Here is a 13,178-nt window from a genome sequence, read left to right as displayed (position 1 = left end):
GCTTCCGCTATCGCAAATTTTTCAACGTTAAAGCAGCAAGAAAACAATGAGATCCATCAAGGGCCCCTGGAAATGAAAACTTTTAACTTATACGTGCAATCCTCCCCGGGTACCCCGACCCTGTGTGGTGGGAGCACTGCTGTTTTATGTATATTATACATATACATACCTCTCGGCATGACCCCCCCCCCCACAAGGGCAGGGCTGACAATGGTCACAACGATTCTTATCACTTTTTGATTTTTCACACTACAAATTAACCACGGAGGGTCCCCTGAAAAGCTGGTTTGGGGGCTCGCCATCTAAATTCCAGCCTAAGGGCTCTGCTGTAGGATGTAGGAGCCTCTCGGTGCATTCACATAACATGGTCCCGATATGTGATACAGACCCAAAATCGTAACCGACTTCCGTAACACAAAAACGTAACAGATTTCCGACACTCAAAAAACGTCACCCATTTCCGTAACATAAAATCGTCACTAATTTCGGTTGCTTAGAAACAGGCACTTTTCGAGTTTGTGATTTTATATTATAGAGTAGATATATATATATATATATATATATCCCTTTTTCTGAATTTTTTCATTGCTTTCGATTTTTGCACAGCATTTATGACTTTGCATTTTTGCCACTAATTGAAAATATCATATTTAAAAATATAAAAGGTAGTTGTTTCTTTAACATTTCACTGTTTATTCTGCATTTTATAACATTTTTTTTTCGAATCCTTTTTCATTTCAATTTTTTTTTGTTTTGATTTGCAGAAATGCCCAGAAAAAAAGGAAAAAAAGGGCTTTTCTTTACATATTTCTTATTATTCTTCTTTCCCTGTTCTTTCTGCTCTTTTTTTTAGACAAAAATCTGTAACAGAAAATTTCCCAAAAAAATTCGATTACTGAAATTGCGTAACCAAAGAAGAGAACATAAAAACAGCTTTGCATTGCATTTAGTGAAAATGACTTCAATGGATTATCATCAATGTTGGCTGTATGTACCGCGTGAATCTCCTTCGAGTTTTCATGATAATCTTTTTCATAATTTATTATGTCTTCCAACAATTTCTTATCAATTCCTGCCTCTATAAGCCTGAGCAATCTAAAATGAAATTAAAAGAAAAGTTACATTATGGAACTCACCAATAACGAATTCACTCAAATATGATTTTTGGCTGACTACAGAAACGAATCATAACAATGTGACAATAAATAAATCACAGAGAAACAGTTTCATGCAGTCCGGGTTCGCAGCAACAGTGTTTGGTATTCTGCAAGTGCAGTACCAAAATGACATGTAGAAAGTTGCTACATTTATTTAGGCACACGCCTCTTATAAACAAACCCTACATTCCTAGCACATTATAAAAATTTAGCGCATCATGATTGGCCGAAATGAGTGATGAACCATTACGTCAGTGAAATTTTTGCTGGTGATGTTCAACAGTCCATATACTTAATTGTGCTTGAATCTGTCGTTCGCCGTTGGAGCAATGGTTAGAGAACACAACGCACGTTCCGAAGGTTGTGTTTTCGATTCCCTCTCAAACCTATCCGGGATTGTTTTCCCCATCTTTGCTGTCATTTATTGATTCGCTAAAAAATGCTTTCATTTTTTTTACTCTTTGATCAAATGTAGTTCAGGTGCATCAAGATGACAACAATAACGGCTCGCGAAGCTGGGCCCAGCTGTCATTTATTGATTCATGAAAACATGCTTTCATTTTTCATTAATGCACTTCGAAATTCAGTTTCGCCAAAAACTCCGCCCCTCGTGAAATTTTCTTAACTTTCTTGCTCGTAGTAAACAATCAATCGCCTGCAAATGCCTCTTGTGTTACTAGGAACGTAGGGATTGGAATTACGTTACCAGGCCAGTGCCATCTTAAAGCATGGACCTACCCGAGCACGGCCCGGGGTAAGTCAAGAGGTGACGGTAGGGGGCCATGAAAATTTATTTATTTATTTATTCGCGTCTCAATAGGAAAGGATTGCCCAATTACAGAGATGGACTAGAGAAGAGAAATACAAAAACACAAATACAACAAACTACCAAAAAAAAAAAAAAAAAGCGAGTGGAAAAATATTAGAAATGCATACGGAAAAGCATAATAACATGAATATTCAGTACTCACACATACTTTTAAGAAATTCCCTTATAGTTGAATTGAACATATCGGGTTTCACATCGCACTGATTATATATATTGCACATCTGAAAAATAGAGGACCGTCGTAAAATATTTGTTCGGGGTTTAGGGAGGCGAAAAGTCCGCCGAACAGGCCTATTTCCAATTGGCACAGAAAAATCAACAAGTTGAAGAAGGTAGCAGTCATCAATTATATTATTGACAATTTTGTACAAAATGCGAAGGTAACTGCTCCTTCTTCGGCATTCCAATGATTGGAAATGGAAAAAACGTCGCAGTTCAGTTGTACTTACGTTATGGATGTAGACGTGAAATTGCCTTTAAAACATGTAACGTAGAAATCTGTTCTGGACTTTTTCTAGAATCAGTGAGTCTAGATTGTTGTGAGGACTCCATATAATAGTGCAGTACTCTAGTTTCGGGAGCACGTAAGTCCCCTGAAAAGTGTCGCGATTGTTGCGATTGATTTGAAATTATTTCTGCTCCTCACAACAAACCCTAGCAGTTTTAAGCATTTATTGGTGAGATCATATCGGATAAAACAACAGAACATTTCATTTACTCGTATCCCTTTCACGCCCTCAAAATATCAACATTCTAATAAACGTTGGTTCTTATGGATGAATTCATTTCACCTCCTAAGAAGGTGGTTTATGAGATTGCTGAAGGTTAGTATATATATGTATATATAATTTATGCCAATAAAATTAGTTCTCCTTACAGAACAAATATGTGCGATGAAAGTGTTGCAATTTAAATTAGTAAAATGCATTAATTAATCAGAGTATGAAAGAGAAATCATCTGATTATCTGTTACTTCAACCAATTTTTTAATATGACCCGTCTTGCGGTCTTGTGCGCGATGAGCACCAAAATATCTATGTACAATATCTACGCTGCATAATTATACTTGGCTTTCAATAGAAACTATTCACAAGCACATTCGTCCAAAAAAAATTAAGGAATAAGAGATAGGAAATGCATGCGTGCAAAATAGATTTCAATAAATGCTCTAAGACAGGGATTCTCAACCGGTGCTCCGCGGAGCCCCAAGGGCTCTGTGTGCACCTCCCAGGTGCTCTGCGACGACTCGAGGAAAATAATATAAATAAGTAAATTCGATAAATAAATAAAAAAGGCTTACAAGGTTCTGCCATAAAAAATATGTACAAAAAAGGGCTCTTTGAGTCATACAAGGCTCCGCCATAGAAATTATGTACTGGATAGGGCTCAGCGAGTGAAAAAAGGTTGAGAACCGCTGCTCTAAGAAACAGTACTTTTTTTTTATCGTTTACGTGTAACCAAATTGTTGCCCTAAATCATCTTTTCATGTTTTTTCCATATTTTCAAAGAATTAAAGCTTAATTCCAAATTTTTTTAGGTCTTTTTTCTGTATTGCGCATTGATACGCGTGTACTATCCATTGTATGCCAATACGTGGCTGTCTCGCACGATTTTCTTCACTTTTTTGCTTGCTCCCCTAATTGTTTTGAGCAGTGCCAGAACAAAATAAAACAAATTCACACAAAGTGGTAGGCTAATTTCTACTATATAATTGAATTCTAAATTATGTGTATAAATTCAAACAAAATCTAAAAGTGTTAATTTACATCGACACGAGAAAAAAAATTAAAATGTGAATGAATTGTTTCGATTTGCATTGATTGCAGTAATCAAGTAAAAATTCAGTTATATGGTGCATATAAGTAATTTAGTTAAGCAATCGCGGATTAACATTAATAATATTGAATTGGTCTGGTTTTCTTAGAAGAGAAATTCAAGTACACATGACGAAAATATGAATACAAAATAATACAGTATGTATGTTATATAATAGAATCTCGATCATCCAACCGAACGTAGCCTGTGTTGATTAATCCAAATTTACAGATAACCGACTGTTTATCAGAGAGGGGGCTTTCTGGATATCCCAAGACTATGTATCGGAATAAAAAATGAGCTGGCCTCTTCCGATAATCAAACCACGGTCTTCTCGTAATCCGAGCAACAACACTAACCAATGTACTGCGGTAACATGAACTTTACCTTCTCTCTTCACGCATTGTAGCATGTAAGCGTCGAACAGATATTGTAGCCGGTATCTACTATCGTACCTTGGAATCTTATTGCTGAAGTTGATAAAGCTACAATGTTTCTACTCAGCGCATACGCCAATACATGAAGATAGAGAGAAAAGCCTGTGCACCGCAGTGCATTAACTAGTGCACTTGACAGAATAGAGAGAGAACGGGGGTTCGATTCCCGGTGGAGGCCAGCTCACTTTTCACTCCGAACAGTTATCTTGACATAATATCTAGAGCACATTAAAAACCCGACATGAATTAATGAAGTTTTAAATTACCGATAGAGGTTGGATAAATCGGTTCTTACATGACTCATTACTTTGACTAATATATCTTACTTATTTATAACTTAATTAATACTTCATAATCAATAAAACTTAACTGTGTGATAGGTTTTGAAACAGTCTACAGCGCATAACCCAACGTTGCATTCACTGCATTGAAACCTAGTTTCTCTCCGAACATTTTCCAGTGGATCCAAAGCTACGCCTCCGTTAGATATTGGTTTCATCTTATTACCAGATATTTCTATCAGTCTTTCAACCAAACGCATCCTGAAACCTACCTGTTTCGATGTTCCACCATTCTTTTTAAATAGAACAAAATAATTCCATACTATTTGATTTAGTAGATAACGAAATATTTTTTTGTAATACTTTCGTTGTTGATTTCTTGCAATATTATAGTATGACAGACACTGGTCTGCAAGGTTTACACCTCCCATAGTAGAATTGTAGTCCACTACCAGCACGGGTTTCTTGTAAACCTTTCCACTCGTGCTAGTGTCGACGAATTCCGTGTTGTGGGCCGTGCTAAGCATGCATAGGGGTTTTTTTATCTTGCCACTTCATGGCTAGCATCTTTCCTTTTTGGAACGCTATGAACTGGCCTTTCTTCAGTTTTTTGGTCTTCAGGGCAGGATGAAGTCCTTTCCTATTGATTCTCATAGTTCCATAGGTGTCAGTCCTTTGTTTTATTAGTGTCTCTGCCAATTCAGGGGATGTATAAAAGTTATCTGTCACGATTACATGGCCTTTTCCTAACAAGTCATGGCTTAGTATCAAAACAACTTTCGTTGCTAAGTCATAGTGACGGTATTCATCACGAAAAACAGTATCCTTCCCTGTGTACACCAGAGAATTCCATATGTATCTACTTTCCGATTCACAAAGTTGGAACATTTTTATTCCAAATCTGGAACGTTTAGTTGGTATATACTGCTTCCATCCTAGTAAGCCTTGATAACCTAACAAAGTCTCATCCACTGAAATAGCTGACAAGGAGGTGTAAGCGGCTTGGAAATTCTTCACGGTTTTTCGATGCACATCATAGATTTTTCTCAATTTAAGCTGAGGGTGCATTTTTGCATCAAATGTTTCGTTGTTCTCAAAGTGAAGAAATTGCATAAGCAGTATCGTTCACCACTCATGACCTGGCCAAAGAAAGGGGTTGAAAGCATTGGTCGCTTTGACCAAAACCATCTTTCGACGGGCTTTTGAACCATCCCTTGCAATAACAATAAAGAAAGGAATCGATTCATCTCATTCCTGTTAGTGTCATGCCATTTACGTGCACGGGATGATGGAGTCAATTTAGCAGTTTCGAAGAACTGTTCTGCCTAACGATTTGTTTCTTGCACAATATAGTCTAAAAGTTCATCATCGAACAGCAAACGAAAATATTCATAAGGATCATCAGGATTTTCAACAGTGACATGAACCCCCGGTTTTCCGGAGAATGGAAATTTCAGTGGTGCTGGCGTTTTTGTATCCATTCCTACCAAGCACCAATTTCTGGGCGCATCTAATCCGCAATCAGATTCATCAGACTCAGATTCTGATGACATGTACTCTTCATTTGAAGATAGGAGACTTTCCTGCTCAGAATCTGAAGCCATTTTTCTAACGCACGCTATGAATAAATCGAAATTAAATCTTGAAGTACAAATAATATACAGAGCACGAAAATATATTTCTGCACTCGACAACACTGAGAAGGAAATGTATACAGTGAGTGAGCAGAATAAAGTGGGAAAAAAAAGAGGAAAAACCGAAACTAGTTCGTGCTAGAAATTCCGAGAATTAATTTGTGTTATGATGGGTGGGATACTATATCACAAATGCAGTATTCCCCATTCATTTGTACTGCGGTTGATAACGTACAGCGTGAGATTTCGCTTCTATAAAAGAAGAAAAAAGAATTTTTCTCTTACCTTCAAATACAATAGAATTAAGAATGTCTATATAAGCTCAGAAAGAGTCTGTTTTGAAATCTAGGTGAACATTTGCAAAGGAAAAAAGAAAATAAGAAGAGGAAGAAAGTTTTGTATTGTCACCCTACCTTCTATGTCCTTTTGTCCAGCAGAATGATAGGCCAAGTGACAGAAGATACCGATGTCGTAAATACATCGTTGCCCCAGGATAATGCTCATTCGGAACCTAATGACATTGCTACTGATAAGGATGAATCCGAAAGTGAAAATAGGGAAGGTAAAAATTTACCCCAATCAACCTTCAGCGCCAAGATGAAGGGTTGGACTACACACCCGAGCAAAGATCTGCCGGACGGGCAGATCTCCGCGGAACAACTCGCTCACATAACTCAAAACAGAATTTACTACACGGACGGGTCTAGATTAAAGGAGGCGACGGGGGCCGCCTACGTCATCACGACAGGCAAAGAGATCATCGCTGCCTGGAAGGCCAAGCTGAAGACCAAGAACAGAGTTTTCCAGGCGGAGCTTCTGGCCATACTGGAAGCAGTCAAGGACGCAGCAATAAGAAGAGTCCCTGCACACATCAGGACGGACAGCCTTTCCAGCCTACTGGCCCTCGGGAGACCTATATCAGAACACGAAATGGTCAGACGGGCCAGAAACGTACTGATTAGACATCCAGGGATCCAACTTTCATGGGTCAAAGCCCACGAGGGCACCTGGGGCAACGAGGTAGCTGACCGAATGGCAAAAGATGCCACCATAAACGGAACTGAATGGAACACGGTCAAGCTACCACACTCAGCGGCCAAAGCGATGTTAAGGGCGGACCTCCTCAGGAAGTGGCAAACTAGATGGGACAACCCGGAGGCCAACGGTCGCTACACCCACGAGGTGCTGAAAACTGTGGGTCTGAAAAGTAGCAATTGGAAAAGGGAAGTGACAATGTTTATCACAGGGCACGGGCCATTTTCGGCATATTTGAGGAGGTTCAAACTGATCCCGAATGAGAAGTGCAGTTGTGGGTCGACGGGCTCTAAATGGCATTACGCTACGACCTGTGAACACACAAGGATTTTTCACTTCCAGGCTCCAGATGAACAATACGAGACCGCCTGGATCAAAGCAATCCTTCACAGAACTGAATCTACAAGGAAGCTGGTGGAAATGGTCAGATTCCTGAAAAATCACCCAGAAAAAGCCAAACTGGATGAAGATAACAACCCAGATGAGGAGACAACATCAGCAAACAGGGGCCAACTAAGGCGATCTGTCAGACTGGTCAACAGACGAGTCGATTATGCAGAACAAGATCTCGCCGACGAAGATGATGATGTGGAGAACCCGTAAGAGTCAAAGTTCACAGCACTTCACGGAATACGTCTCTCGGCAATGGCTGCAGAGGCCCAATTTAATATATCTGTAGTGTTTTTTTTTTTTTTTTGATGATGTGGCACATGTCTTTTGGCAAACTGCTGCTTTGACTGTCGCGCCCGCGTGTGGCTCCTCGGGTGGGGGGCGTACCGTTCGCGGGTGCGGGGGTTGCAGGGAGGGCGGGAATGGGTGTCGGCGGTCTGGTGGCTTCGTGCGTGGTCGGGAGTGGCGCGTCGGTTGGGGCCCTTGTTGCGAGGCGTCCGTGTTTTTCTTGGTGGGGGTGGTGTCCCCGTCCTGTGGAGGGTTCCCTCTCGTATCCGCGGTGGAGGTTCGTCAGGATGGTCGGGAGTCTCCCTTCGCGGGGCGTGTTGGGGCGTTGTGGGCCGCGTCGGCGGAGCTGAGGGGGGGGGGATTACGCCCGCGGTGCTGTCCTGGCTTGTCGAGCGGTGATGTGCCCTGGGATTGGGGGTTTGGGTGTGGGGGTGTGGATGTTGGTCCCGGCTGGCTTGAGTTTTTTTTCCGGCACGCCCACAATCTCACGATCATTGAGCTTATATCGCAAAAGCGACAGAGCCTGGGCGTGCTCGGATCTATACTATACTATACTATACCCCAATCTCGATATAATTTAAGAACCCGAAATGAACGAGGGCAAGTACAGAAATTAAATACTCTAGACGGGACCGCCGAAACTTCAAGTGTTCCGGTGAGACAAAATTTACCAGAGAGTAGTCATGCAGAGACCACTGACGATAGAACAGAGCAGAATTTAGCTGACAGAATATATTCATGGATAATTAAACCAGTAGACATACCTGAATCTGAGAAAACGTTATTTGATCGATTAGCAGATAGGTTAGCTGAGAAATCAGTTAATGTGATTAGCTAAGTATAAATTTAAACACTCAAGGCGAGAGTTCGAAGGGAGATGTAAATATGGAAAATATGAGATATATATCACTTGTATATAGATTTAAAAAAAAAAAGAAAGAAGGGCAATTGTATAAACTAATGTGTAATTGTGTGAACTAGTATAAGTAACATATTAACAATTGGGAGAGAGATATATCATGTTAATCACTTTGCCTATAAGTTACATGCAGTACTGTAAACAGTGTAACAGTGCCTAAGCATCTCCACCTATATTCACCTGGTGCCACATTTGGGTGTGCATCACACGTGACAATGAACAGTAGCCGAAAATAAGAGCGTAGATCGATGAATTAACTCTCATTATCATTGCAACTTCAGCAGATGAGCAGCTACTGGTCATGATGGGAAGCGCAAAGATTCCAAATCCTTCCAAGCCTTCCATTGGTCAGCGGTGGTTCGTTGTGTGTTGATGCCAAACGTCTAAAGGATCACGATGTACGAGTTCAGAAGGTATGCCGTGGACTACCTGTGAACACAGTGCCTAGTGTCACTGCTAGGTAAAAACCTAATAGCAGGGACATACATCAGATGGGAGTAATTGCATCACGAATTCGCATGGAGTCCTACCTTTTGCACGGCCAATATGAACTGTATTCGATCAATGTGACCAGACTAGCAGCTGGGAACTTATTGGGAGCGCCCAGCCTAAAATGTCTTCCGAACTTTTATAATCGAATCCAGTGAGCAGTGAATCTTCATATACCTTAGAAATCTGCGATTATCGTGGATTGTAGTGGATGAAGCCAACAGATGTGTTCAAAGTTCACCTCGGATAAAAGATAAACTGTAACGTGTAGTTTCCAATAACAGTGGTGCACTGGGAAAAGCAGCATATCAATTTTCAATTGAGTTTTCAGCAGGAAACATGCCGGCTGACAGTTGTTCTCTAATTGAAATGTTGCCCAATTGGTACATTTTCATCATGAAAGAAAATAACGAACATTTCGCGTGTGACTGTGTGACGCTAAGAGACACTGAACGTCGAGATGAGATAGTGACATTCTAGTCCTTTATTCTGGACGATTTTAATATTGGAATCATATGAAGAAGATAAAACAAACTCTTGCGTGTAGAAAATGCAGCAAGAATTTCCGAATAACACATCAGGTGTTGTTCAAGTGCCAATATACAATATACGGTATAGGCTACATCTCTCTGATAGCAAACAGTGAATAACATACTAAGAAGTATCATAGGTTGAAATCTGTGTGTTTATATGTCTTACGGTGTTATTCATTGTGTTTTCATTTATTTGTTATAGGTTTGGTGCATTTACTTGTTTTATTGGTTCATTTATTGCATAGTGTATTTCAATTGAAGTATCATGATATTTGGTTATATTTTGGTGGGAGTGTACAACATGCGTTATTAACGTATGCAATAGAAAGAAGTTGAGTTGACATGAAGAGAATATTAGATTGTTTGACTGTTCATTTCCAGCAACATGAATGGTAGTTCGCTAATATGCTGACACATTGCAAGGGAAAGAGAGTATCATCATCATCATCGCTCACCATGGAAAGGGGGAAAAATGGATGTTTTTTTTTAGAAAAAGGGGAGGAATGTTAACTAGCTTGTGCTAGTTAAAATAGAAATAGGGAATAGAGGGAATATTTAAAATTATTATTTTCAGATATATTTAAAATTGACAGTTTGGAGTATTTTAATTTGTTTTGGATTTAACTACTAACTACCTACCGCTGCAGTGGTCGAGTGGTTATAGTGACGGACTCGCGATGCGAGGATCCGGGTTCGAACCCCACAGTGGTGGTCGGCTGAAGTTGGTTTTCTGTGTTTCCCAACTTCAAGGCACAAATGCGAGCCGATCTCCCCGTTAAAAAGTCTCGCCACAGAGAGCAATAGTCCTACAACGATAAATCATTCAATCATAACGCCTCACTCATAGTTAGAAAAACTGGTGGCAGATGGCAGCACTACACATAACAAGCATTACAGAGAAACAAAAAAACTTCACGTCAGGTTTCAGTACACGCACATTCCCGCATTACCGACTCGTTGGGGGGTTCCGCATGTGTGGTGTAGCAGTAGTAGGTAGGGCCTCCAAAAAAATAGCTCTGGGATACATGATGTTCTTAAGTCAGCCACCTCGTTGGGCAATTTGCCTGTTGTGGCGTTGTATTTGTATAACTTTAGGTCAGGCGCCGATAGCAGGCGACAGTAACCGATATACTAGTACAGCAAACAAATAATTGAATAACAGGAACGTAAATAAGAATGGTTGTCTATGGATGGTAGACATGTTTCTTGAGGGTTTAAAGTAAGTGGTGTCATGTCGATGAAAGAAGATTTGTCCAAGCGGTGGGAAATTAAAAGAAATACAATCACAGGCCGATGTAAGAAGATGGGGCAATCGCCATTCATTAGGGAATCTTTTAGTTACCGTCACAAAGCATCTGGTTGGTTGTACTTCAGGGGTGCCCTAGGCAAAAGGGATCGTCCGAGGAGTGTTTTCTTGGAGAAAAAGAGGGGAATCATAGAAAATGAAGGGACCAACGAATGAATAGACAAATTTCAAGATTGAGAATAGATGACGGTCATTTAAGTAGAATCCCTTTATTTAGGGGGTGCAATTAAAGTATACCAGAGGATCTAAAATGCCGAGTGTCAGTTATGGGAAGCTTCAATGTAGGTTAAAGGTTAGGCCATGGCCGTTGGGGTTCTCGGGGTCCTGAAGGGAGAGTCGCTTGGACAAAGAAATTAGGGATGGATCGGGAATGGCCAATCTTATGAATAAACCTTCAAGGAACGAATAGAAACTTAGAGATGATGGGAAAATATCAAATCAAATTAAATGGGTGGAGTTTTTCAAGGGACTGGGACGTCTGAAATGAAATGTTAAATGGCAAGAGAAATCTGGATACAGGGAGTTAGAGAAAAATTAAGCTCGAGAAGAGAATCAAACATGAGGAGTGAAGCCAGAAAGTATAATCAGGACCGTAGTGTGTGAAGCTCGGGTTATCGAGGATCGAGACGAAATGCTGCTAAGGGGCTAAAGACTGGAGAAGGGTCTCTCTACAACTTGGTGAGTGATGCATGGATTATATTCTCTCTCCCATATGTGACATATAGTGTAGGTACTTGTAATTAATTGTTTTGGGGGCGAACTGAGGTGTAATGGAAAATCACGGGTCATATAATGTTCAGGGCCAAGAGCTTAATTGTTTTGGGGGGGCCAACCGAAGATTTTGTTAAGTATTTTTTAATGAAGTTGTATTAATTTCTTTTAATAAGGATGGTAATATGATAAGTACAATTTGCATAAATTCAATTAACTACAGTGTAAATAAACTAATTAACTTCCAGCATCTCGTGTATGACTACTTTGTGTAAACTTTGCCTGCGTTATACTTTATAAACACAACGCAACGCAATTGAAATCAGGGAACGGTATTCGCTTACGTACTTACGAGAACGGCCTCAAACCCGAACGGGCCGACAACATGTGGCGACAGCGATTCTCGCTCAGTACCGTAGGGGGCCCAATGGAGAGAATCCGTAGTAGAGAATCTATGTCCAATTATTGTTCAGTGAGTTTGACAAGTTTCCTTTCGAAAATTTTGGAAATCATCATCAAAAGGCAGTTTGTGAAGTGGATAGACGAGAATAATGTATTGTCAGATAATCAGCATGGGTTCAGGAAGGGAAGTCATGTGTAACTATCCTCCTTTGCTTCTATGATCACGTGACTAAGGATTTGGGTAAGAGCAAAAATGTAGATATTGTTTACCTTGATTTCCGGAAGGCATTCTATCGGGTCCAACATGGTAAACACTTGAAGCGTTTACACGAAATTGGGATTGGGGACAACTTGCTGAATTGGATAGAATCGTGGTTAAGACATAGGTCGCAACGAGTTATGGTGAACGGGGAATTCTCTGGTTGGACAGGCGTCACAAGTGGAGTTCCTCAAGGAAGTGTCCTTGGCTCCATACTTTTTTTCACTTTTTGTCGATAAACTCGATCAGGGTATCGATGGGACTGCTAGCAAATTCGCAGATGACGTGAAGCTAATGGGGGGTAATCGGGAATCAAAGCGATAGGGAGTTGCTCCAGACCAATCTAAACAGGATTGCAGCATGGGCAAATGAATGGAGCATGACGTTTAGCGTTGATAAGTGCATGGTCGCTTATTTTGGTTCGAACAACCCACGGTTCTATTGCGAGTTGAATGGTGTCACTATCCCGGATGCAACTAGTGTCACAGATTTGGGAATTCTCATTGACGAGTGGCTTAGCTTTTCTGAACATTGTTCAGCGGTGGTCAAAAAATCGAATAGAATGCTTGGTCTCATTTTCAAAAAGGTCTGTTCGCGTTCTCCTAAAGTCATTCTTCTGCTTTTTCGAGGCTTAGTTCGTCCGGGACTGGAGTATGCTGTAAGGTTTTGGAGACCATACCTACAGAGGGACAT

The 13,178-nt window shown here is 40.5% G+C and overlaps 1 protein-coding gene across 3 annotated transcripts in view; it reads right to left on the bottom strand.

Annotated features, from left to right (window-relative positions):
* Window positions 1-680: 680 nt before the first annotated feature.
* Window positions 681-13,178, bottom strand: part of LOC149065947 (glutamate receptor ionotropic, delta-1-like) — a 188,752-nt gene continuing 176,254 nt past the window's right edge. For 2 of the 3 annotated variants that reach the window (XM_089253336.1, XM_089253337.1), the window contains exon 7: window positions 745-1,095. In XM_089253336.1, the coding sequence (XP_089109462.1) occupies window positions 801-1,095 (295 nt within the window). In that variant the 3' untranslated portion in view covers window positions 745-800. Of the gene's footprint in view, window positions 1,096-13,178 lie in introns of all 3 variants that reach the window. The other variant, XM_089253338.1, reaches the window with a different exon arrangement.

Source organism: Pholcus phalangioides, unplaced genomic scaffold (assembly GCF_987345545.1).
Source record: "Pholcus phalangioides strain wild (caught in Gottingen) unplaced genomic scaffold, Ppha-v1.0 ptg000037l_1, whole genome shotgun sequence".
Taxonomy (NCBI): Eukaryota; Metazoa; Arthropoda; class Arachnida; order Araneae; family Pholcidae; genus Pholcus; species Pholcus phalangioides.
The sequence above is the reverse complement of the archived record's forward strand: the minus strand, read 5'-3'. Positions and strand labels throughout refer to the sequence as shown.